We start from the raw sequence: 26,119 nt of genomic DNA on the forward strand, positions 1-26,119 counted from the left end.
ATAGTTGGTGGGTTCCTACTGCATTGGGTCATGCGGCCATGGCCAGCAAATTACAATCAATTCTGCCTCCAGTATGTCAACCACATCAATAATCACTGTAGTCTGGATGTCACTTTGGTCTTCAATGGCTACAACTCTCCAAGTATCAAAAGTGAAGAACACACCCTCAACATCTCCTCAGGTAGCCTTTTTGATTTACGTTAAAAACGAAGTGCGCTTCATCATTCTGTTATTGCGACATCGACATGAGGTAGGATCGAGGTAATTCAAGCTCCTGGAGACATGAATATTGTGACAGTAATGACTGCTGTGCATAATGCCAAGAACAGTGCAGCGTCAGTAATAGTGGACAAAGTCATCGACCTTCTTGTCCTAACAGCTCCTATATCCAATGCTGGAGTTACCCTCCAAATGCTAATACCAGGAAAGAAAATGCTGAATGCTATGTTTTCAGCAGTGAACAGATCTGTGTAACAACCTTCTTTTTTCCCATGCAACAACTGGATGCAACAACTTCTGCCGTGTTCAGAGAAAGTAAAAAGAGATCGTTTAAGAAGTTCAAAGAAGGCACCTGTTTAAGGGAAAGACTTTCTGTCTTCAACAAACTGGATGCTACACACCAAGAAATCACAGCAACTGGAGAATATTTCCTTTTAGATTTGTACAGCTGTGGTGTTGAAGACAACCTAGACAGTGCCAGACACCAGCTGTACTGCAGGACTGTTGCAAAGCAATCCATCAAAACAACATTTGACTGGGTCACACTTCTGTCAACATCTGCAGTGAATAAACAGCATTCGTACTGAGTTTACCAACAGGTGAGAAAGATACTACCTTTAACTGATTTTCATCATTACCTACAGGTTCAAGCATGCATGGGGGGAAAAAATGGGGATGAGTCAGCGTAAACCAATTCTGAATGAAGACAAACCAATACCAGAGCAAGTGCTTCACATTAGATCTTGCAACTGTAAATCTGGCTGTGAAAACAAGTTCATATGCAGGACAAGTGGCTTACATTGAACAAGTAGAGGTGACTGCTGTGCTGGCCATGGATGCACAAATCGGATAAACTTCACAGTCTCTGACATCACACAAGACGTTGAAACACTGACTGACACAAAATGCAAAAAGTCATGTCCATTGTTTTTTTTCATCTTTATAAAAGCAATTCAAAGGTGGTTTTCTTTTTTTCCACATAACATTTTCTTGTCATTAGTTTTTGGCCAGTGAGTGAGCATTGATTCGGTGAACCAATCAAGCTTACAATAACTTTGCCCATTTTCCATAAAAACAATGTATTATTGTTGCCATTTTTCCCATCTCATGTAAATTATTTAACTTACTGAGGTAAGGGATTTTGTGCCCTGCCCAAACAACAACATCAATTCTGACACACTGTATACGGACATTATCGAGTCAAAGTAATTGCGGCACACAGCGACTCAGGACAGGCAGTGTATGTGGTGACTCACCCAGCCCTGCCACCTAGAGACCAGAATGCCTTTATAAGCAGCAGCCACGAACTCCACAGACATACTGCTCACCAAGTAAAGACTGTGAATCTACTGGAATCTGGCTGCCACAACTGAGGTGGACTATGGATAGTTATATGGAGTGTTAATTGCTCTGCTGATAATGGCTTTGTAAGGACTTACAAACTTTCTGAAACCTAACAAGCAAGCACTATAGATTCAAACCACCTCATTAGTTATTGCATTTATTCACCTAATCCCCAGCATTATTCTGTAGCTTCATATTTCAAAAGGTTATATTCTCTTATTGCGTGAATTGTTATATTCCACATTTCACTTCTGTACAAGGTTACACTCTACAGAAACACCTTCAGAAAATACTTCCTAACATTTAAATTTATATACAGTGTTAATAAATTTCTCTTATTCATAAATGTTTTTCTTGCTATTGGCGGTCACCATTTTATATCCTCTCTACTTCAACTATTGTCAGTTTTTTGGTGCCCAAAAAGAAAAACTCATTGACAGCCTGTAGTAGCTCAATTCTCCAATTGAATTCCCTCAGCATCACCTGGTTTAATCTAACTACATTCCACTAACCATGTTTTGCTTTTGTGTTGTTCATCTTATAAAACCTCTTTTATGACACTATCCATTCTGCTCAACTGCTCTTCCATGTCATTTTCCAATCTCTGACAGAATTACAATGACACTGGCAAACCACAATGTTTTTACTTCTTATGCATGACACATAATTCATTTATAAAATATCTCCTTGAATTCCTTTACTGTTTGCCCCATGTACAGACTGAATAACACCAGGAAGATGTTACAACACTGCCCCATTCCCTTCTCATATGATACATAAATTACTCACTCCATCATAGAGGGCTCCTTAGTCTTCAAAATGTGATCTGTGAGTATCCATGGCATTGACATTTCAATAGGAAACTGGAAAAAAGAGAGATAATTAACAATTGCTGAATGACACCACAATCCATACTAAGAATGTCCATCTTACAAACAGTTCCAACCTATGATATACATATCCATAACCACACAATATGGGTAAATCAAAGCAAGTAACGCACGAACAGCGGGCATAAGATACAAGCCAAGTCAGTTAGTTTTTCACGTGTTAAAATGACAAAACCTAAAACAAAATCATGCAAGAACATACTTATTTAATAAAAAGAAAAATAGTTTTCGCTGTACTATTTTGAGGATGCAAGTAATTATAAAGTATATAAATGTTTTTGAGGCTATGTCATTGTTATTGCAAAATATGAATAGCACTTATTCAATTGCACATAGACATAATCATAAAATAATTAATTTTATGTTACTAACAACCAGTGTATCAGATGGGTTATCAACATTAAAAAAAGTTGTAATAAAACTGCAATGATGAATGAGTACAAGCAGCATATTAACTAAAATCTGTAAAATGCATTGCACTTGCCTGATTGCTTTCTTCTTTTTGTCAAACAAAAACTCATGAACTGAGAAGCATGTTTGTGTTATATTAATTATCAAAGATTACTTTTACAGTTTTGTACAAGCCAAAACAAACATTCAAATTTTCTCATCACATATATTTGCTACAAAAATATATTAAATTAATATCTCTGAATAAAGATAGGAATACGATAAAAGAAGCCAGTAACTAACAAACTAACAAAGAAACTAACCAACTAGGAACTATTGATGACACTTCAAAAGCATTTTTCCTACTTACTGATCTAATTTTCAAATTTCATGTTCTATTAAACTACTGCAGCAGAAGACTACTCAACATTACATATTATTTTAATTAATGTGAAGTGCTCTTCTAGGTTGAAACATGGATTCTCCGCAAATTTTCAGCAATAACACTCACTGTCATCTTCATCTTCAAGTTACTGTTTATCAATGCTGGGCTGGGCTCTCGCCGAGAATTCCTCATTCAGGCAGCGAGGGGTGTTGTAATACGGGTTGAGGGATTACTATATTCCTGTCAAGTTTGATTTCTACTGCTGGGTGATTTCATCTCAAATCATCCAGGTCATGTCAACTTGTGGTCGTGAATTTCTCTGGAAAAAATGTAAAGAGTGTCCGATTTATGTTTGACCATCCTAAATAACTGTTTGTCCAGATGCAAATAATGTTTCAAGCAAATGTTCTTTAGCCGTCCGGGGGACATCAATCAGCACCATTGCCTTTGTTGTAGCTTTGTTTATCGCAAAGATATGAACAGCGGTACAACTTAAATGGCACCCTGTATTTTTTATTCGGCAATTCATTTCCTCTCCTAAAGACCTATTCGAAAATGTATCACTGTGTACTGCAGAAATATCTTGGTCCTCAAGTAACGGTATTAGCATCACATCCATTGTGCAGGAACTCACTAGAAGAATAAATTTAGTAACAACCCGCCTGAACAATCACTATCACACAAATCTGAAACTGAAGAAGACAAGGCAGATGTTTATATTCCTGGGTGTCAAGTTGTTGATAGATTCAAAATTGTTAAGGCTTTCGTGGCCACTTGTTGAGAAACTGCCTATTGGCTTCTGTCTCAGGTTCTTTGGCCGACATTCATCTAATGATTTTACTGACGTTTCACCAGCACGAATGGCTAGCATTGTCAAAGCTTCACCCTCCATTGCCGGTGATGAACTGGAGCCGAGCTCGCGGCCGCAGACTATATGTACCTGGCGCGCCAATCTTCGAGGGTTTCTCCACAGTCATTTCCGGTGCGGTTATCCTCTTGCTACCTGTGGCGGTCATTCGTTGCAGTACGGGAAGCCAGGATCCGTTTACCTTAAGGCTTTCCTCTTTCTTGTTGAAGCTGTTCGCGTGTTTTTGTACTACAGCTTCTCTGAACAAGCGCGTGTGATAGTGCTTCTCTACAGCCAGAACTTCCGTGTCAGCGAATTTTATTACGTGGTCGGTCTCACTCAGTGCATGCTATGCCACGACCGATTTCTCCACCTGCCCCAGCCTGCAATTTCGCTATGTTCTTTGATCCTGGTGTTGATTGATTGTCCAGTTATTCCGACATAAACTGTTCCCCATGTGCATGCTATACGGTATATTTCCGACATTGCAAGTGGGTCCCTTTTCTCCTTTGCTGATCTAAGACACTCTCTGATCTTCCTTGTCGATTTGAAAATCGTCTTTACGCCACGTTTGCGCAATATACGGCCGATTCTGTCCGTCGCTCTGGATATGTATGACAGAAAGGCCATACCTGATACTTCTTTTTCTGATTCCTTACTTCGCCGAGTGTTCGGCTCTGTTACACTTCTAATATAATTTGTGGAGTACCCATTGCTCCTCAGAACAGTTTCCAGGTGTTGCATTTCACGTCTGAGGTGCTGTGGCTCACATATTCATCCTGCTCGCGTTACGAGCGTATTAATCGTGTCTTTTTTCTGGCTCAGGTGGTGGTTTGATAGTTTGTGCAGGTATCGGTCCATGTGTGTCAGTTTTCTATACATGCTGTGTCCCAGGTTGATAGATTGCATGTTAGCAAGTCTGTTGTAGCCCTTACTATATCCCCCCTCAAATGTCCAGGAAAGGCAAGAAGCACAAGAAGAAAGCAGTATGTAAAAAGAAAAGCGAAAAAAATTGAAACAAGTTTTAGACTAGCAACATCTTCTCAAAACTTCGTGAAGTGTATAATGTAGATGCACTTGGTGTAAAACCTGAAGATAGTGATATGCGCACAAAATGTGATGTGTGGTTTCAAAACCTAAATACTGCTATCTCCGCAGCAATCTATAATGAGATGGTACAGTTACTGACACTGATACCAGGTAGCTACTCTAAGCAGCAGATACCGAAATACATACACACTTCCTCACATCATTTGATTTCAAAAACTCAAAATAAAGAATGAGAAGAGTATTTGGGCACTGTAAGGTGCCTCTTACATCAGGAAGACATTTTTACCAGTTTTAATGAATTATTGTCTCTTATTGATGTATTCATGATAGTTAGGAAGTGCCGTAGTCCGTAGCCGGCCACGAATCGGAGAGCATTTCCCACGCTGGCTGGCTAGGTGACGAAGCGACCGTATGTCGCGTGTAGTGGGGTGGGGCTCGGCGCTGGACCGTAGCAACAAGCGTCAGCCTGGGAAATATACATGACGGGAAGTACTGCCATCTTGGCGCCAAAGTCACCGATTTTGTTTATTTATATTTAATAATTAAAGTCATTTATGACAACATGAATACTAGGAGGAGCCTCTGGATGTTTAAAACTATTTATCATAATTTTGCCTTGTTAAAATTCACACCCGCTCATTAACAAATGCATATCTTAGTAAGTACGAACTTGATCGGAAATCCATGAACTGTGACAAAACTAGTAAGAGATATGGACTGCGCACCAAAATCGGCAGTCGGCATTAAGAGCTCTTCCTGTCTTGTTCGATGGTAGCGGTGCTCTCGGTTACGAGTAGTTTGTGACGTGGGTGTTTCATTATTGATCTAATAGGAATAAAAGTGATATTACGGCATTCTGAATGTTAATTTCGAGTAAACAGATACCCCAAAGTTGACCGACAGCAATTTCAGATAATTAGCTTCCACTGACAGAGACAACCAATGCGCCAATGAAGAATCTGCACGGGACTACATTTACGAGAGCTGCACCGCGCACAGGTAGGAGGAAATCCAATGACACGACCCACCAAGGAAGATCAAGGAAGGTCCGACTTACACTCGCAAATTCCGGGTGGAAATGCTGACCAGTCATACTGTACGTCACATATACCACCCTCTACGGACTCGCGGCTAAGCTGCGTAATAACAGTATCAGTTTAGAAGCGAGGGGATCCTGTAGCATGCCCAGACTCTTACTGTGGACATCTAAGTGATGACAAAGATTGCAGCAGGCAAAGTCCTAACCAGGCTGATGTTATCTATGTTAGTGAAAATGGTGAAAAAGTTAAAAAGGTACAAAGATATGTGACAAGATCAATAAGAGAAGCAAATCTCCTAATGAAAAAGGAGAACCCGAATTTAAAAATTGGTCTCACAAAATTCTACTCCTTATGACCAAAATAGGTAAAATGTCAACCAGTGAAGGAAGTATGCACATGTATTTACTGCACTAATTTGAAACTTGTCTGTTTTTCCATAAGCAGTGTCACAGGAAAGAAGTACACAGAGATGGACCTGACGCTTCTGTGTATATGTCAAGAATTGCAAGATAAATGCTGGTTGCAGGACTGTGCAATGTGTCATGGTGCTGAAGTGATGACTGTTGAAGCATTACACCTTCAAGATACTGACAATGATGTTACCTATGCACTGTGGGGGGGAGAATAGTTGGTGAAGAACACAGTAGAGCCAGAGAAGTTTGTTACAGAGGTTAGGCATTGGGTTGTGAAAGTAATAGCTCACCATCATATCCGGATGATTCAGAGACAGGTCACAGCAGAAGTAAAATCAGCCACATCCCAGACACATTAATTTTTCGTTTCGACTTTGCTAAGAACTAGTCTGTTGCTTTGAAGAACAAAATTCAAAGTCACCACTGGCACACATCATGTGTTGCTCACTTCCTTGGAACATCACACTGTTTTACTGTTGTCAGTGATCTCATTCATGGCAGTACACATACATGCTATGCTGTCAGCCTGTAAATTGATGATATGGCATCTAGAGGCCATGCGTTTCCTATTTCCTACACATGTGTATGTGACTGATGGTGCAGCATCTCATTATAAAAACTGCTTTCAACTTTATGAGCTTGGTCAACACTGTGGTAAAGGAATTAAGACCAAAAGAAATGGATATTTTCAACAACAGGTGATGGAAAAAGTACACGTGATGAGGTAGGAGGTATCTGTAAACATCTTGCAACAAGATTTAATCTCCAGCAGTTATAAGAGATGCTACTGGATCTGTACACACCATATCAACATTAATAACAAGCATGAAACTCTTAATTTTTAATGAAAGTACATTAAGGGAATTCCATTTAAAAAAGAGAGAGGAGTGGTCTGCTATGAAGCCTATGGTAGGAATTAATCAAGTCACTACTGGGTTGCATTCCAGAGTGGCACATACATTTCGAGAACGATTCTCCATGAAATGCAGCCTGTTACTATATGTGAAATGCAAGACCACAGTATACATTAGAAGACTTTGTAGAGAGCCACTTCATTTCTTGTGTGTATGACAATCAGTGGTGGGTAGGACGGACAAGTGTCTCTGATGAACTGCAAGACATAACCGTCTCCTTTATGACTCCTGATAGTCCTGTTAATGCTATCAAATGGCCACCATCAAAAGATCAGGAAGCAGTTTCCATTTCCCAAGTACTGTTCTTGCTGGATAATCCTTGTCTATGTGCAAATCCAGCTTGCTATACAAGTTCAGTGAGAAGAAGATGAAAAAACCAAATGAACCCTTTTCAACAGTGCAGTGTTGACTGGATGCAATTATAATTCATAGAAAGTCATGAAGAAGTAAAATCATGACAGAAGATTACAATAATTTGTGAATAATATCATAAAAAGAAAAATAGTATATTTATTCTGATACTTGTTATAAACTGCTCTCTAGCAAAATTATGAACTGTTTTCCCACTCATTTATAATGTTGTAAGTAATTATTTTGATTCAGAAATACCAGTTTTACATGACATTTACTTAAAATAAGAGATCAATTTAAATATTTAAGTGTCCATAATTTCTTGACCTTGAGAGTAGAGCTACATCTACCTACAAAATTTCTCACATTTTATACAGCCAAGTATTACCCACACTGATTGCACATTCCCTATGTACAATGACCAATTAATGTAGCAAGACATTTCAGAACATTTACAAGGAGGGTTTTGGAAAAAATCATCCCTAAATAACAAAAAAATTCAGATCCTTTCATATTTATGTACGAATATTTTGACAGCTTGAGAATTTCATGCATTAATGTCATAGCTGACAGTTCCTTCCACTTCATCATTTTTCAAGACAGTTAACATCCCCCCCCCCCCCCCCAAAAAAAAAGCTCAGAAGTGTGTATGTATTAATCACGTGTCATAGTACTGTGAACAAGGTATTAACTGAAAATACATTCAGATCTCTATCACCTTTGGTTTCTTTATTACAATTTTTCCTTTTGTTATGACATTTTCACAAATACTCTAATTTTGGGAGGTCTGTAGCATCTTAAAGAATCGTCATAAAATCAAAATATTGTAGTTTTCAAGAGGTATCATGTGGAACTTCAACATATATTTTATTTAGCAAATTTTGAAATAGTGATGTAACACATTCACTGTTGACCTGAATGATCTGAGATTAAATCACCCTGCTTCTGTATGTACACTGACCCACAATCAAGATGATTGTTGGGTAACTGAACCAGCCCAGCATTCATCAGGCATCTGAAGAAAGCAAGATAACTCTTTGGCAAAAATTTATGGAGGACCTAAGGTTCAAACAAGCAGAGTTCTGGATGGATTAAGTTTTAACCTTGAATTCAGTAATCTCACAGGACATTACTGATTATGTAAGGCTTGCCACAAGTCACATTTTAATCGCAGCCAAGCTTCCTCAATCAAACAGCAGCAGAGCATACAGAGAGGGATTCTATGCTTTGTGGAGAGATGAAGATCTAGTTGTACTTCCGGTTGACAAAGGAAATACCACAGTGGTCCTTAATACTACAGAGTATTGTAGCAAAGTATCATCACTATTGGAAGATAATACATACAAATCCCTAAAATATGATCCTACTCTGTCATACAGCAGAAAAACAGCAGAACTGCTGAAGAATTCTGGTCTATCTGTATAGCTTAACCAAAATCCACAAGGAACACATCCCACTGAGATCTACTGTTAGTGTTATCGGTTCTCCCACCTACTGGTTTGGCGGGTATTACACGACGATGCACCACAAACAGTACTGGTCTAGGGGGACAGCTAGGGCGACAGCCATCTGGCAGTACAGCGGGTGAAACTACAAAAATTAGCAGACATATTATCCATGCGCCAAAACAGGAAGCAGTTCTAAACTGCCATCAATCCATGCATGCACAAAGGGAGTACCTCACTGCTTTCTGCTTGTTATTTGCTTACTGTTCGGTGGTTAGTAGCTAATTTCAATTTTTGTATTGGGGATTTCCCGCATTTTTTTTCTTTTTTTTCAGTAAGTAGGTTTTCATAAATGTGGAAAAAAACTTTCTTTTATATTAGTTGTTTGTGAAAGCATTCTTTATTTTGATTACTTCGTATTATAGAAATGAAATGGAGCAAAGATGCATTAAGCATCTTACTTCAGGCATACAGCGATGGAAGGTGTCTATGTGACCCACTGTATCATAATACAGTACGTTATCAATCATTTCTTTCTGAGTAATATGCATATAATGTTATTTTTTGATTCGTATCGTAATGCCTTGGCTTACGAAAGTTCATGTTTGCTTTAACTGCATCTCTTGCTTTATTTCAGCATGCCAGAAAAGAGATACTAGCAGTGATGGCGAGAAAGTCAGAGCAGTTTCACCCAATGCGACAGACGATGAGTGCGAAACTCTGAGTAGCACATTGCATTCCATTTTCCAAACTTGGAAAAAAACCACAAGTGCACCTTCAAGTATTCGTCCTTTAAAGAATTGCAAATTGCAGTGCATACACAACAACTTTTGAAATGGTGGGCTGTACTATTCTTTGGCCAAAAACAAGACACTTCCGATTCCTCAGTCACCAGGAAACGTAATGTCACAACCAGCCTGCAACATGGGCATGTCCTGGTATTTTATCAGTGACCTAGGCTGGTATAATCACAAAACATAAATATATGATTTAATTCTTATTTTTGATATGGTGAGATAGCCTCCCTCATGACTGTGTCACACTTGCTGATTCCATCTTCCATCAAAGACAGCAGCTTCTCAAAACAGACCAAGTCCATCCTCACAAAGTTCCAAAATTCTTGCAGATCTTCAGGCCTCAGTTCTCTCATAAGCAATATAATCCCCTACCTTCGTTCCTTCTTTTCAGCCAATTTCGAACTCAACAATATCTGGCTTTTCGTTTTTGTCATTGCTCTGCCCTAATCCAAAGATTTATTGTCACTGCCAGAGCAATAGCTCCAAAAACAAGTGGGTCCTCCACGTGCAAAATGTAAATTTAGATATAGATGTACCTGTGTAATCAAGTGTCGTAATATAAAACTAACTGTTGAGTCTGTAATTCAGATCAGTAGTAACCTACGTAATAGAATAGCAATTACTTAATAAATAATGATAAAAAACAATTTCCTATTAAATAGGAACTTTGAGATCACATAAATAATTTGAATGAATGACGTTCCAATGTGTCACACGGACCCCCTTGTGCCTCGCGCGGTAGAATGAACGACTTTACAAGAGATCAGACAGTTCTATTTGTGTTTCGCGTGTTATTACCATCCACTGCGCATGTGCGTCAGGTATATCCTGCATGGATGGTATAATAGGTCTACGTGAACCAGCTCAGAGTCACAGATATGCACACTTGGGGGTGCTAGTACATAGGTCTACAGTTTATGCACATCGTGTAATAGGGGCTTTAGCCAAATATTTAACAAAACTATTCTTTCATCTTGCCTGCAATATATTGCAATTTAATGTAATTCCATACTCCAAGCCTATATTCAGCAATCTCGATATTTAGAAGGTGCATGTTCATTATTATAGGTAATCTGTCCCTCTTGTGCAGATGTGGTATGAAAACAACATTTCTGTTTTAGCTTTATTCCAAAAACTGTGATGACAGATGAGTCTGTCACACCACATAACTGACCTCACTGAAGCAGAGATTCTGTAATTTTAGTTGACGGGGTTTAGAGCACTAAACATTGAGGTTTGTGAGTTTTCCAGCACCTACTAAAGATGTTTTATGGCTAATTCCTTGGCTGAGTCTATTACTCGACGTACATTAGACCCTTAATGACTGATATTTGATATACACACAGTATCACATCAGGTCAGGGTGGAAATATGGTTTTATAATTTGTGCAAACAACATATCTAGGAAATTATAAATAATTTATATTTTTCTACTAACACACACACACACACACACACACACACACACACACAAGGCAATAAACCATAAAATAAAAACACATATCATAAAAGAGGAAACAAAGCCAAAATAAAACAACTACACGGCAACTACCAATACATAAGGCTAGCTAAAAACTACAGAAAAAATTGATGATACGTTCCTTAACATATTGAACTACCCACCTCCCAAGCTTACGAGTTCACACACCATATGAGATATACAAAAGCAGAGAAAAATAATACAATAGAAGCTCTAGTTTAAAATATTTAATTCCATGGCCTGAAAATTCAGTTTTTTCAATCCTGCTACATCTGAAACTGTTTCACCAGCTGTCAATGTATACCATCCGATCAAAAAAATATCTGGACATCACTATAGAATGTGGACTTGACCACTAGATACACTAGATATCACGAGAGGCAGACCTGCTAGTATAAAAAGAGGCAGAGAGTAGTGTGTTAGCAACAAAGAAGCAGTAACAGCATACTGGGTCAGTCAGCAGAGCTCAGTGACTTCAAATGTGGACTACTCACTAGATGTCACCGGAGTAACAAATCCACAAGGGGCATTTCAACAATTCTGAAGTTGCCAACTCAACTTCTGGCGATGTGACTGTGTAGTGGCAATGTGAAGAATGAAGGACAGCTAAGCCAAAACGAGACTGTGTTCACAGATTAATGGACAAGAACCACCGAGCATTGCAGAGGGTGGTTGCAAAAAATTCCACGAATCAGTGGAAGGTATTACTCCTGAGTTCCTAAGTGCTACCAACAGTCCAGCTAGCACTATTGCGCTTAGTAAGTTAAAAAGCACGGGCACAACCGTCAAGTGGTTCCTTATAAGCTTCACATTCCCATAGTCACTGCTAAGCAACAGTTTATGTGGTGTAAAGAGTGACACCACTGGGTAGTGAACGATTTGAAATGAGTGATGAATCACACTATAGACTGTGGCAATCCAATGGGAGGGTTTGAGTGTGGCAAATGCCTAGACAATGTTACCTGCCATCATGTGTTATGCCGACAGTGAACAATGGACGAGGTGGTGTTTGGTACGTGGGTGTTCTTCATGGTTAGGGTGTGGTCCCTTTATTGCACTTAAGAAAACACTAAATGCAGAAGTATATGAACACATTTTACAACACTGTGTATTGCATACTGCAGAGGAATAGTTCAGAGATGACAAGTGTTTGTTGTATTATAAAGATAATGCACCCTACATTAATTTATCAATTTTACTGGTTATTGAACTCTGTGGCAGTGGACTAGAAAGGCAGTCACTTTTTTATTAAATAAAATTATTAAATAAAATACCAACACATGCTTTGAGCTTTTCCCCCATCTTACATTTTCCACTAGCACATTGTTAAAAAAACCAAATGCAGTTTGTACGCTGCAGCTGCCCTGTGCAAAATAATGATCCTGTTTAACTACTACACTTCATGAGTTGTACACTATGTGATCAAAAGTATCTGCACGCCCCCAAAAACATAAGTTTTTCATATTAGATGCATTGTGCTGCCACCTTCTGCCAGGTACTTCATATCAGCAACCTCAGTAGTCATTAAACATCATGAGAGAGCAGAATGGGGCACACCGCGGAACTCGCTGACATCGAACGTGGTCAGCTGATTGGATGTCACTTGTGTCATACGTCTGTACATGAGATTTCCACACTCCTAAATATCCCTCAGTCCACTGTTTCCAATGTAATAGTGAAGTGGAAACGTGAAGGGACACATACAGCACAAAAGTGTACCATCTCATCTGTTGACCGACAGAAAAATGGTTCAAATGGCTCTGAGCACTATGGGACTCAACTTCTGAGGTCATTAGTCCCCTAGAACTTAGAACTAGTTAAACCTAACTAACCTAAGTACATCACAAACATCCATGCCCGAGGCAGGATTCGAACCTGCGACCGTAGCTGTCTTGCGGTTCCAGACTGCAGCGCCTTTAACCGCACGGCCACTTCGGCCGGCTGACCGACAGAGACCGCCGACAGTTGATGAGGGTTGTAATAGGCTGACATCCATCCAGACCATCATACAGGAATTCCAAACTGCATCAGGATCCACTGCAAGTACTATGACAGTTTGGTGGGAGGTGAGGAAACTTAGATTTCATGGTCAAGCAGCTGCACATAAGCCATACATCACGCTGATAAATGTCAAATGACGCCTCACTTGGTGTAAGGAGCGTAAACATTGGATGATTGAACAGTGGAAGAACATTGTGTGGGGGTGACAAATCACGGTACACAATGTGACGATCCGATGGCAGGGTGTGGGTATAGCAAAAGACAGGTGAATGTCATCTGCCAGCTTGTGTAGTGCCAACAGTAAAATTCGGAGGCGGTGGTGTTACGGTGTGGCTATGTTTTTCGTGGAGGGGGCTTGCACCCCTTGTTGTTTTGCATGGCACTATCACAGCACAGGCCTACATTGATGTTTTAAGCACCTTCTTGCTTCCCACTGCTGCAGACCAATTCGGGGATGGCGATTGCATCTTTCAGCACGATCGAGCACCTGTTCATAATGCACGGCCTGTGGCGGTGTGGTTACACGACAATAACATCCCTGTAATGGACCGGCCTGCACGGAGTCCTGACCTGAATCCTACAGAACACCTTTGGAATGTTTTGGAACACTGACTTCGTGCCAGGCCTCGCTGACCGACATCGATACCTCTCCTCAGTGCAGCACTCCGTGAAGAATGGGCTGCCAGTCCCCAAGAAACCTTGCAGCACCTGACTGAACATACACCTGCAAGAATGGAAGCTGTCATCAAGGGTAAGGGTGGGCCAACACCAAATTGAATTCTGGCATTAGCAATGGAGGGCGCCACGAACTTGTAAGTCATTTTCAGCCAGATGTCCGGATACTTTTGATCACATAATGTATGTTTACAATATACTACTCATTAAATGCATGTACTTTCTATTCTGCTTGTTGCTGCTCCAATTTTCCACACTTATCAGCATGGCACACATTATCTTTATATGTTCCCCAAATAGAGCACAAAATCCGTAAGCCAAACACTTATAGCTGCCCCATTATAACTAGTTACTGTTCTCCCACAAAAATAATCTCTGCTCTTTAGCCCACCTACCCATATTAAAGATACAAACCACTTTCTTCTCCAGCTCTCTGCTACCAACATCCCATTAATGCCTCAATCCCTATTTGTCACTGTTGATGCCATTTCCTTAACACCAACATTTACCATGCCCATGGCCTTACTGCTATGGACCAACAACTTACCAATGCCCTTTCCACTACAAACTGGCTACCACAATACTTACAAACTTAACCAATTATATCTTCACACTTAACTACCTCTCCTTTGAGGAAAAGATATATAAACAAATCTTTGGCCTGACCACATGCCCCTGCATGGCACAGTCCTATGTCAATCTATTTATGAGCTATGTAGAGTACGTTACAGCATAAAGTCAAGCACTGGCACGCCAGTCAGGAGTGACAAAGAAGAGAAGGCTGTGAGAAGTAGACAGCCAATCGCACGCTGACTGGACCTCTCTCCAGAACACCAACGCGACAGCAGCAGCCCCTTTGTGAAGAGGACATACGCACCACGACCAACTGGTGATGGCCCAGTTCAATAGCAGCGTCAACTCTAGTCACTTCACTTGTATTCTCTATGTAGCACAGACTTGGGATTGTTTGTACTGATGAAGGTTGGTTATTTTATGTGTTGTCATTTGCTTGCGACACTTCTGTGTAATTTCCAAAGTTAAGTATTGTGATTTTCTTTCTTTCTTTTTTTTTTTTTTTTTTAAATAAAACTCATTAATGCGATTTGTTTGAATATTTGTCTAGCAAATCAAGTAAGCAGGCTTTCTAGACACTACAAAGGAAACCTTCCAAACCTCTCAAAATACCAACCTCCTTGTCTTGTTCAGATACTCAGATGATACCTGCATTATCTAGAGCCAGGGCCAACACACCCTATCCTCATTTCTCCACAGCACCTTCCCTCCCATTCACTCCGCCTGGTTCTCATTGGCCCAACATGTTGCCATCATGGCTGTTGACTTTCACCTTTGATGGCTCCATGCATACTTCTGTCCATATCAAGCCCACTGAACATTAACAGTACCTGCATTTTGACAGTTGTCATCCCGTCCAAACCAAAAAATCACTCCCACATAATCTGGCCACGTGCGAACAGTATTAAAGTGACAAAAATTCCTTTATCTAGTACCTAAAGGTCTCATAAAAGCCTTTACAGCCAGGCACTAACCCCCAAACCCATTCTGCGGACAGGTTTCCAGATTCAGCCACACAGCAAAGCCCAGTCTAGTCCTGTGACAGGCTTATCCTATCTCATCAAAGGCAGGGCCACCTGAGAAAATAACCATGCCATGTACCAGTGTTGCTACAAGTTCTGCACAGCATTTTATGCGAGCATCACCACTAAACAACTGACCACCAAAATGAAGGGCCCTGCTAAACTGTGGCCAAGAGCACAGAGTTGACCACCCAGTGGTAGACCACACTGTTGAGCACAAGCAGCTCAATATCAAAGGCTGCTTCACAATTGTGCCATCTGGATCCATCACCAGCCTTTCTGAACAAAGTAGATGGGAATATCAACAAAAATTACGAAAAGGACAGATTGCTACTCACCATAAAGATAGCCCCTTGAGTTATAGAAAGACACGAAAAGACTGTTACATGGCCTCCTTTAGCAAAGAAAACATGCACACACTCATTCACACAAGGAAGGACACCTCAAACACACATGACCACTTCCACCGGCAGCTCCTTATGAAATGCTACTGTCACTGATTAGAAATCTGGAGTGAGATGGGGTAGAAGGGTATCGTTGGGAAGAAGGGAGGGGAGGGAGGGTGGGAAGGGTGTTGTCTGGCAAGCACTAGCAACTTCCAGGTGCAGCATCGGGAGGTGCAGTGTGGGAAGGAAAAATGGGGAATGGAAAAGGAGAGGAGCAGGAAGGGGAAAGGACAGGTGACTACATTGGCAGAGGGCAGCACTCTAAGAGGGGGAGGGAATCTGAAAATGGAGGGGGTGATAGGATGAGAGGCAGAAACTGTTGGGTGGAGGGGACAGTAGGTTACCATAGATTGAGTGCAGGATTATTTTGGAAGTGGAGAATGTGTTGTAATGATAACACCCATCTGCACAGTTCGGAAAAACTGTTGGTGGAGGGAAGGATCCATATGGCCCAGGTCGTATCTTCAGCTGCATGATGTGGTCCAGGGTGGTTTACTTTGCATTTGGCCACAGTTGGACAGTGGCCGCTCATCCTAGTGGACAGCTGGTTGGTAGTCATACCAATTAAAATGCTGTGCAATGGTTGCAGCAGAGATGGTATATGACATGGCTGCTTCCACAGGTGGCTCAGACTCTGGTGGGTGTAGGATAAGCCTGTCACAGGACTAGAATAGGAAGTGCTGGGTGGATGGATTGGGCAGGTCTTGCACATAGGTCTTCCACAGGGATATGATCACTGTGGCAAGGGACTGTGATTAGGAGTGCCATATGGATGGAATAGGACATTGTGAAAATTGTGCGGGAGACAGAATACTACTTTAGGAAGGTTGGGAAGGACCTTGGTAGATGTCCCTTCTTTAAGGCATGATGATTCACAATGAAAGCCATAATCAAGGATGTAGTTCCAGTCTAAGGTAGACTGGGTGGCGAAAGTTGCACTCTTTTGTCACTGGCTCTTGGGGGTGGTGGGAGGACTGGGGATGTGTGGGGAAATGGCAAAGGAAATCTGTTTGCAGACTAGGACAGGGGATAGTGTCTGTCACTGCAGGCTTTGGCGAGACCTTCAACGTACTGTGAAAGGGAGTTCTTGTCACTGCAGATACACTGTCCCCCAGTGGCAAGGCTGTATGCAAGCCGATGTGGAAGGGTGGTAGCTGTCAAAATGCAGATGCTGAGGTGCTGTTGATGGTTGGTGGCTTTAATGTGGACAGAGGTGTGGATGGAGCTATCAAGGGTAGGAAGTCAGCATCTAGGAAGATGTCACACTGGGTTGAAGAGGACCAGGTGAAGTGGCTGGGAGAGAAGGTGTTCAGATTGTGAAAAAATGGGGATAAAGTGTCTTGGCCCCAAGTTCAGATCATGAAGATATCATAAATGAGCCTGAACCAGGCCAAGGGTTTGGTTTTGGGACCAGAGGTTTGGTTTTGGGAGTCTAGGAAGGTTTCCTCTGGATGGCCCATAAACAGGTTGGCACAGGAGGGTGTCATGCAGGTGCCCATGATTGTGCCACAAATTTGTTTGTATGCCTTCCTATCAAAGGGGAAGTAGTTATGTGTTAGGGTAAAGTTAGTTTGGCGAATGAGGTAGCAGGTTTGGAGTCTGAAGGACATTGGGAAAGGTAGTGTTCAACTACAGCAAGACCATAGACATGAATAATATTGGTGTATAGGAAAGCGGCATCATCAGTGACCAGTAGGGAACCAGGAGGTAAAGGGGTGGGGATGGTGCAGAGTCACTGAAGGAAGCGGTTGGTATCTTTGACATGGGTGGCTAGGTTACGGGCAACTGGTTGGCGGCATTGATCAATGATGGCCAAAATCCTTTCAGTGGAACACAATAAAAAGCTACAATGAGATGTCCAGGACTGTTGGGTTTGTGAATTTTGGGGAGCATTTAGAAGATGGGAGTGCGGCATGCCGTAGGGCTGAGGAGGGAAATGGAGTCAGGGAAGTGGTTTTGCGAAGGGCCTCAGACTTTAAGCAGGGACTGGAGGTTATGGTGGACTTCTGGAAAGGTATTGCTTGGGCAGAGTTTATAGGTGGAGAGGTCAAACGACTGGAACAGGCCTTCCACTAGATACTCATTGCGACTCATCAATAGAGTGGTGGATCACGTGTTTGCAGGAAGGATGATTAGCTCAGGACCTTCCTAGCCTCCCAAAACCCCAGACCTCTGATCCAGTTCATGTTCATTGATGAGATCTTCATGATCTGGGCTCAGGACAAAGACATCCTATTCTGATTCCTTCACAAGCTCAGCTCAACACCTTCACTCTATCTGCTTCACCTGATCCACTCCAATCCCGTGTGCCACATTCTTAGATGCTCTGATGGCTCCATGTATACCTCTGTCCGTATTACAGCCACCAACAGTACCTGCATTTTGACAGCTGCCATCCCTTCCACATAAAAAAAAAATCCCTCCCATACAGCCTTGCCACATGTGGATGGCAAATCTGTAGTGACAAGAACACCCTTTCCCAGTATGCTGAAAATCTCACCCAGGCCTTCAAAGACAGGCACTACCCCTGCACTGGTCCACAAACAGATTTCTCTTGCCATTTCCCCCACACACTCCCAATCCTCCCTCCACGCCCAAGAGCCAGCTACAAAAATGTAACCCTCTTCATCATCCAATACCACCCTGGACTGGAACAACAGAATCACATCTTTCATCAGGGCTTTGATCGCCAATCACCACACCCTGAAATGAGGGCCATCTTACCCGAAATCTCTTCTGCCCCTCCTAATGTGGTGTCCCTGTGGAAGACCCAGCTGCAAGACCTGTCCAATCCACCCACCCAGCACTTCCTATTTCAATCCTGTCATGGGCTTATCTTACCCCACCAAAGGGTAGCCCACCTCTGAAAGCAGTCATGTTGTATGCAAACTATGCTGCAGCCACTGCACAGCCTTTTATATTGATACGACTACCAAGGAGCTGTCCATCAGGAATAATGGCCACTGCCAAACTGGCCGAGAGCAGAGCAGACCACTTGAAGCACAACATGCAGCTAATCATAACATGCTAAATTTCAATGGCTGCTTCATAACCTGGGCCATCTGGATTCTTCCCTCCACCACCAGTTTTTCTGAGCTGTACAGATGGAAGTTATTCTTACTCCGCTCCTGAAATTATCTCTATCTCAACCTACAGTAACTTACTGTCCCCTACACCATCCACTCAAGTATCTGCCCCCTAACTTATCACCACCTCTCTTTTCATATTCCCTCACCCTCTGTGTGTGTTGTCCTCTGCCAATGCATCCAACCGCCCTTTCCCCTTCCCTGTTCCTCCCCCCCCCCCCCACACACACACACACCACCTCCTGGCACAATGGCTGGCAGTGTGCCCCGCCAGACAGCGCTCTTCTCTCCCCCGCTCCAGCCCATACACTACTATATCCCCTACTCCAGATTCCAAATTGCTCTTCACGTGACAGTCACGTTCTGTTCAGAGCTGCTGGTGGGAGCAGTCATATGTGTGTGTGTGAGGTGTGCTTGCTCGTGTGTGTGTGTGTGTGTGTGTGTGTGTGTGTGTGTGTGTTTTCCTCTGTTGAATAAGGTTTATTAATGTATAACAGTCTTTTTATTGTGCCAATTTGCAACACAATGTGTCATCTTTATGATGAGTAGCGGTCTGTCGTTTTCCTAATATTATTGATATGCCAACTGGAGTTTCTAAGTAGATGGGAATTATTCTTGCAACTTGTCCATTCTTGTGATCCTCCTGGCCTCAATCTCTGTGAACCCACTGCCTCACACCATTATCCATCAGTCCCCTCTTCCTCTGTCCTTTCATCCACTCCCAAAGCCACTCTACCACATCACTACCATACCCATCACCATCACCATGTGCTACACTTAATCATCAGCTCCTGTGCCCATATGTCCCTTCCTATCTCAGGCACCTGCTGCCTCTCTCTCTCCTTCACTTCTAACCTGGGTGCCTGCTGCATCCCTCCACACTTCTCCAACCTTCCATCCCACTTCCTGCCTTTTTACTTCCTCTACCCACCACACACTACACAATCTCTCGTTAAAGGATTTGTCTGAAAGCTAGTGAAGCTTTCATCCTTTCTGTGTTCCTGCCAGCAATTCAACACTACTACTATTTGGGAGACAATTAAAATACATTTATTTCAAACAGTAGTCAAAATATACCTCTTAAATAATTTTTACTATGCAATTAAGGGTTAAGCAAAGAGTTAAGAGTAGAGCTTGATAAAAAAGATAACTAAAACACCTGTGTCACATTATAATATACAATCACAATGTAATGTTTTATAGGAAAATGATTCAACCAATGTCTGTAGTGCTGCAACCAATATCTGTTGTGCAGAACAGAATTGTCTATCAAGTCTGACAACAATTGGCTCATAGAGAGGGGATGCTGACTTAGTTTTTCAGACAGGAAGAATGGAAGACAGCTGTAACAGATATGTGGCAGTGTGCCAGTTGTGGCACTCTGATTGAATGTTGGCACTACGATATAGGTAGAAGGTTTTTGCCTCACCGAAGTGTTGGCAGAGATTGTTATTTCTTCCAGACAATGTGTGTATGGTCAGTGGGAATGGCAGTTACTTCTGGATGGTCAGCTGGGGTAGGTGCCAGGTGGCAATGTTGTGGACTGGGATTGTGCACCAGTAAAATGATCAGTAAAGTGAAGATTTGAACACTCACCTTGTGCAGTGTTTGTTTACAGTTTGTGAAGGTTGCTATAAGCAGCATCAAAGCTTGCACTGCTCTGTGTGGAATCCAGGGCAATTACTACCAAAGGTGCCTTCCAATAATCCTCAGAACAATCCATAGTCCTGCTGAATGCATGTGTAAGAAAAGTGGACTGCCAAACTGAGACATAAGCAGCAGTTGGGGATGGCTGCTTGGCTATCAGGCTGGGTAACAGAAAAGGTAATGTTGCATTGGACTGAATACGTTGTCTAGTTTTTTAATAATGGCTCAAGGTAGATGTTATTTGTAATGGGTTAATGAATTGCTCAGTTTGATATAGGAGTTGTATTTGTGTTACCATACCTGAGCCAGAAGTGTTACCTGTTAAATGACAGAAGCACAACTGGGTAAATTATCTGTTGTCTTGAGTGTTGCTTATTATTTAGGTTAAAGGAAGATGTTAAGCTGTTAGTTTTGCTGAGCCAGCTAGTGGCTGACGTTAGTTAACAAAGTAATAGTTATTAGAAAATTTCCATTTGAGACTTCAGTAAAATGTAAATTTTGACTAACTGTGTGTGGTTGTGTTTTAATTAGTGAGGGACTGTTGTAACTGTAAAATAGCTTTTATGATTAGCTGTTTTCTGTAGTCAGCAAGGAAAAAGCATTAGTTAACAAATCAGTTGTGAAATTTCATAAAACTAAAAGAAAATTGTCCATTCAGGACAGAACTTTAAAGGTTACATACACAAAATTCGTTACAATTGAGTGTGTTTTTAAATTTAATTTTAATGCTAAAAATAAACTGGGCAAACTTTAGTTGTACGTTTTTTGCTCCAGTAAACCCACTACATCAAGAAAAAAGCCCAGTAAGCACCACAGCGGCCTGGCCATGTTTCCGAATTAATCTGGAAGTGTATGCAATAAATGTGGCGATTTGACTCTGATACACATAATGAACACTGTTTAGGCGTATGCCACCTTACAAAACTAAATTATTCCAAGTATATACAAACATAAAAGTATTGTACACTGAATACAAACTGAATGAGGCAGTGTGTTTGTTAAGTCACTGGGCTCAGATCTTGGGGGATGGACGCTTATGCTCTGTCTGGCAATTCTGATTTATGTTATATAATCATAAAAGATCCTCACATGAGTAGGTTACTATACTACACTAAAACCAAACAGAAATATTAACCCCCCCCCCCCCCCCCAAAATAATGAATATAGCAGAAATTTTCATTAGTCCTGATCCATTCATTCTTTCTGGATGTTATGTATATGCAAATAATATTCAGAAAATCTTTTCACTCTAGCTGAGGAATTACTTCCATACAGTTTTCCACAAATAATGAACAATCTATGTAAAAATGGATGTGGCCATAATCAGCAGCTAATTAGCTTGAACAATGCTATCAGTGACTTGCACCAGTCAACAAGTAACATCCTACAGCCAAGGAAGTGACTTTAAGGATGTAAGCATGAGCTTGAGCACACACACACACACACACACACACACACACACACACACACACACAAACTGAAATAAAGTTGTGTGGAATCCTGTATTACTACAGCTTTATTTGCTTCCAATAATAATAATTATTATTATTATTATTATATATGTCGGTAGTATCAGTTCCCGAAAGAACACATACTGTGGATGACCATGCAGCTTTGCTAGAAATGAAATGATAATTAAATAGACACCCTAGCTGCAAACAGGTGTTGATATACTTCACTGGGGATATGTTGAAAATACATGTTGAAAATACATTTTCAACATATCCCCAGTGAAGTATATCAACGCCTGTTTGCAGCTAGGGTGTCTATTTAATTATCATTTCATTTCTAGCAAAGCTGCATGGTCATCCACGGTATGTGTTCTTTCGGGAACTGATACTACCGTCATATATAGTTAAAAATATGGCTTCCCGGCCATTGACCTTCTTGTGTGAACGCACACGCTATGCCCGAACTCGTACGGGACTTGGTAGATTAATCTGCCACGAGTAATGAGTATGATGGGCAGACATCTATTAGGCGCACTGCGAATATAGTGGTGTGGACATGTTGGGAATGTGGATCTCACGGGGAGCGTGCAAGGGATAAGTCCCTGCAGACGCACTATCCTCTGTGCCCTCGGTGGCTCAGATGGATAGAGCGTCTGCCATGTAAGCAGGAGATCCCGGGTTCGAGTCCCGGTCGGGGCACACATTTTCAACATATCCACAGTGAAGTATATCAATGCCTGTTTGCAGCTAGGGTGTCTATTTAATTATCATTTCAATAATAATAATAATAATAATACCAATACTTTTATCAAGAAATGGACTATTGTAAGCCTACACATCAATATAAACATCTTTGCAGCATTGATTTACATCAGAAGCAACATAAGTTAGTTCGACACCAGGGAGAATACATCCCATTACAACAATAGAGGCAAACTGTACTCGAATATACCAAGACAGAAACCACAGACTCATTAATAGAAACATGCTTAAAATTCTATAATAAACTTTCAAAATATTTTCACTTCTTGCCCTATAATATTTTCAGAGGGAAGATTTATGACCAAAACACTCATTCTATTAGGTAACACAACTATTTGAAATAGACATTGTTAATACTAGTTTTTAAAACATTATGAAAAGTGGAATGAAAGTGTAAAAAGGTTTCTGTACAAGTGTTTTTAATTTTAATGTCTGAACCTATTCCTCTGTAAGAGGTCAATAGCTAATAATAAACTGAATTCAACTGAATAAGCAAAAAGTGAGTATTAAAACTGTCGACATGGGATAGTAGAATTAAGTATTAGACAATCTGAATAATTGCATATTCCAAGATAAAATCAATCTGCTTTATCTACAATACATTTCTCATGAACAGCTGGAAAAAAAATATCAGTCAAATGTTTTATGGAATGATTTGCCTAAAAGTAAGAAATAAAACAGATTACAGAAACATTTGATGTGCCTTTGAATGATGCTCCAAATCATGACAGAAGCTAAGATGCTCATACATTACTGACGTAAATAGACCACTGAATGAAATTCTATGAGACAAATTCCATCCTAATATTCTAAATTAAACATTGAACTTCAAATTTTCAGTTGGCACCTCATTTTCTCTACATGATCTTGAACATGATTCAGAGGTGTGTCATATGTTTCTCTATTCTAGTTTGTTTCTTACTTTTAAACAAATATTTAATAGAATAACTGACCATTTTTTTCCAAGATTATTTTTATTTTCAGGTTTTGTTCAGAAAGCATGAAATATATTTCAATATTGATCAGTATTTTGTTACTATTAAGAGTAAATAGATCACAAGAAATCAAAGCACTTTACATTTATGCTGTGATTTGATATTTTTTTAACCTGTTTGTGAAATTTTCAGTTTTCTCTCAAATCAATAATTAAGTTTTCCTGTATTACAGTGATTACTTTCCAGCCCCCCCCCCCCCCACACTTTTCTTTTCTTTTTCGCATGTTTATAGACTTCACACTGGGTAATTTGATAGGCCATTTGGACAAAAATTCATTGTTTAATTTCTACGAAGTCTTGTTTTTAGCCTGCTCATACTTTTGACCAAAACAGAAAAGAACTAAAGTCACATCTGCAGACCATATTTTGTTCCTTGGTTATATTCCCTTTACTTACCTTTCCCTCCAAATCACTTTTTCCATAATGGTCCTTAGCAACATGAAAATGTTCTCCACGTTTATTACCAATCAAACTCCTTTAACAGCTGTTGACCTAAAAGCATATGAAATGGAAATTGTTCGCAACACGCTGAATTTACCGTCAAAAATATCTGTACCCTTTTTCTTCTTAATGTCATGCACACATTTCAGTTGTGCTGAATTTATTGGGCATATAGTTGACACTTGTAAGCAAACATCTAAAACTCTATGTTTTTACAGTGTTATATTGTGAATCTAGTATCATCTAGTGGTGGCTACCATGGAAAATGGCCATCTTTTACCTAACACAACAATTTTGTCATCTGTATGCAGCTAGTTTTTGTGAGTCATTAGCATTCAATGCTTATTAACCATACGATTTTTTTTTAAAACTTACATACTGATTTAGAAATAAAAAGAACAAAACTAATTTAGTTACGATCTTACTGTACAAGCATGCATTTCATACCCTACCAACCATGCATCTCTGCTCATCATTCATGATAACTTCGTAAAATTTCTACATTCTAGAAAAAATAGCTACAAACTTATGAGAGCTCTAAATTGTGCCATCACAGGAAACTTGGGTTTGATTACTTAGTTGCTATTTCATATCTCAAATTAAGGAAGAAGGAAATCAGCATTCCAGTAACAACAAACTGTAAAAGAACTAAGAACCTAGCAAATAATTCCTCAACATGCCAGAAAAACCACAAACCACACAGTAAACAGCTGGCGACAGATCACAGTCCTGATTGTGCAGTATTTAAAGTTTTTAAAGCTGTCTGATAACTAGTTCAGACAAAACAGAAAAAAATTAAAAGAAAAGTTATGCACATTTGAGTGATTAAATTGTGCAATTAACCAAATCCAATAAAGTTTTGCCATTAAGTGCCTTCATAAAAGTGCAACAATTTATGTTCATGGAGTGTAGTAGTGTATCAAAACTTGCTTCAAACTGTGTTTGGCAAAGGAAGGTCACGTTCTACACAGGACTATGTTCTAGTCTCAGCAAGTTTGGTAGGGTTTTTCTACCTGTATGCGCTTCTCCATGGTGATGAGGTCACTGCATTCTTCATTGTGTTGGTGTCTCACGGTACATTTCTAAACAAGAATGGAATAGGACACCAACACCATTACACAATACAATTAAGTCTAAAGTAGTTTCAATGTGCCTGCACATGTGCAATTCTAACATGGATAGCAAAGTAGCAAACTTGTCTCACAGAAGAATACAAAATTTAATGAGGTACAGCAAATTGGTTTTTAAACAAAATTCAATACTTTTCAACTGGAAAGAGAACACATGGAAAGACCAATGCATACGTTGCTTCTAGATGAAATACTTTTCATGTTTTCTTTCTTATATTGGCTTGAGATTTCATGCTATCTACATCAAAATCCACTACCATACAGTCTATAAGAATTTCCGACAATGTATATCTCCACAAAGAATTCACCCAAGTACTGACTAAGT

General features: G+C 40.4%; 1 protein-coding gene and 1 non-coding gene across 4 annotated transcripts in view; one reads left to right on the forward strand and one right to left on the reverse strand.

Moving 5' to 3' along the window:
* Positions 1-26,119, reverse strand: part of LOC126198543 (cytoplasmic FMR1-interacting protein) — a 150,989-nt gene that overhangs the window by 55,606 nt on the left and 69,264 nt on the right. For 2 of the 3 annotated variants that reach the window (XM_049934949.1, XM_049934951.1), the window contains exons 12-13: positions 25,678-25,746; positions 2,353-2,426 (exon numbers count right to left, since the gene is read on the reverse strand). In XM_049934949.1, the coding sequence (XP_049790906.1) occupies positions 2,353-2,426; positions 25,678-25,746 (143 nt within the window). The remainder of the gene's footprint in view (positions 1-2,352; positions 2,427-25,677; positions 25,747-26,119) is intronic. The other variant, XM_049934950.1, reaches the window with a different exon arrangement.
* On the forward strand, positions 23,091-23,165 carry Trnat-ugu (transfer RNA threonine (anticodon UGU)). Its single transcript has one exon. It is a non-coding gene; the product is annotated as a tRNA-Thr (tRNA).

The sequence above is a fragment of the Schistocerca nitens genome, chromosome 8 (genome assembly GCF_023898315.1).
Source record: "Schistocerca nitens isolate TAMUIC-IGC-003100 chromosome 8, iqSchNite1.1, whole genome shotgun sequence".
Classification (NCBI taxonomy): domain Eukaryota; kingdom Metazoa; phylum Arthropoda; class Insecta; order Orthoptera; family Acrididae; genus Schistocerca; species Schistocerca nitens.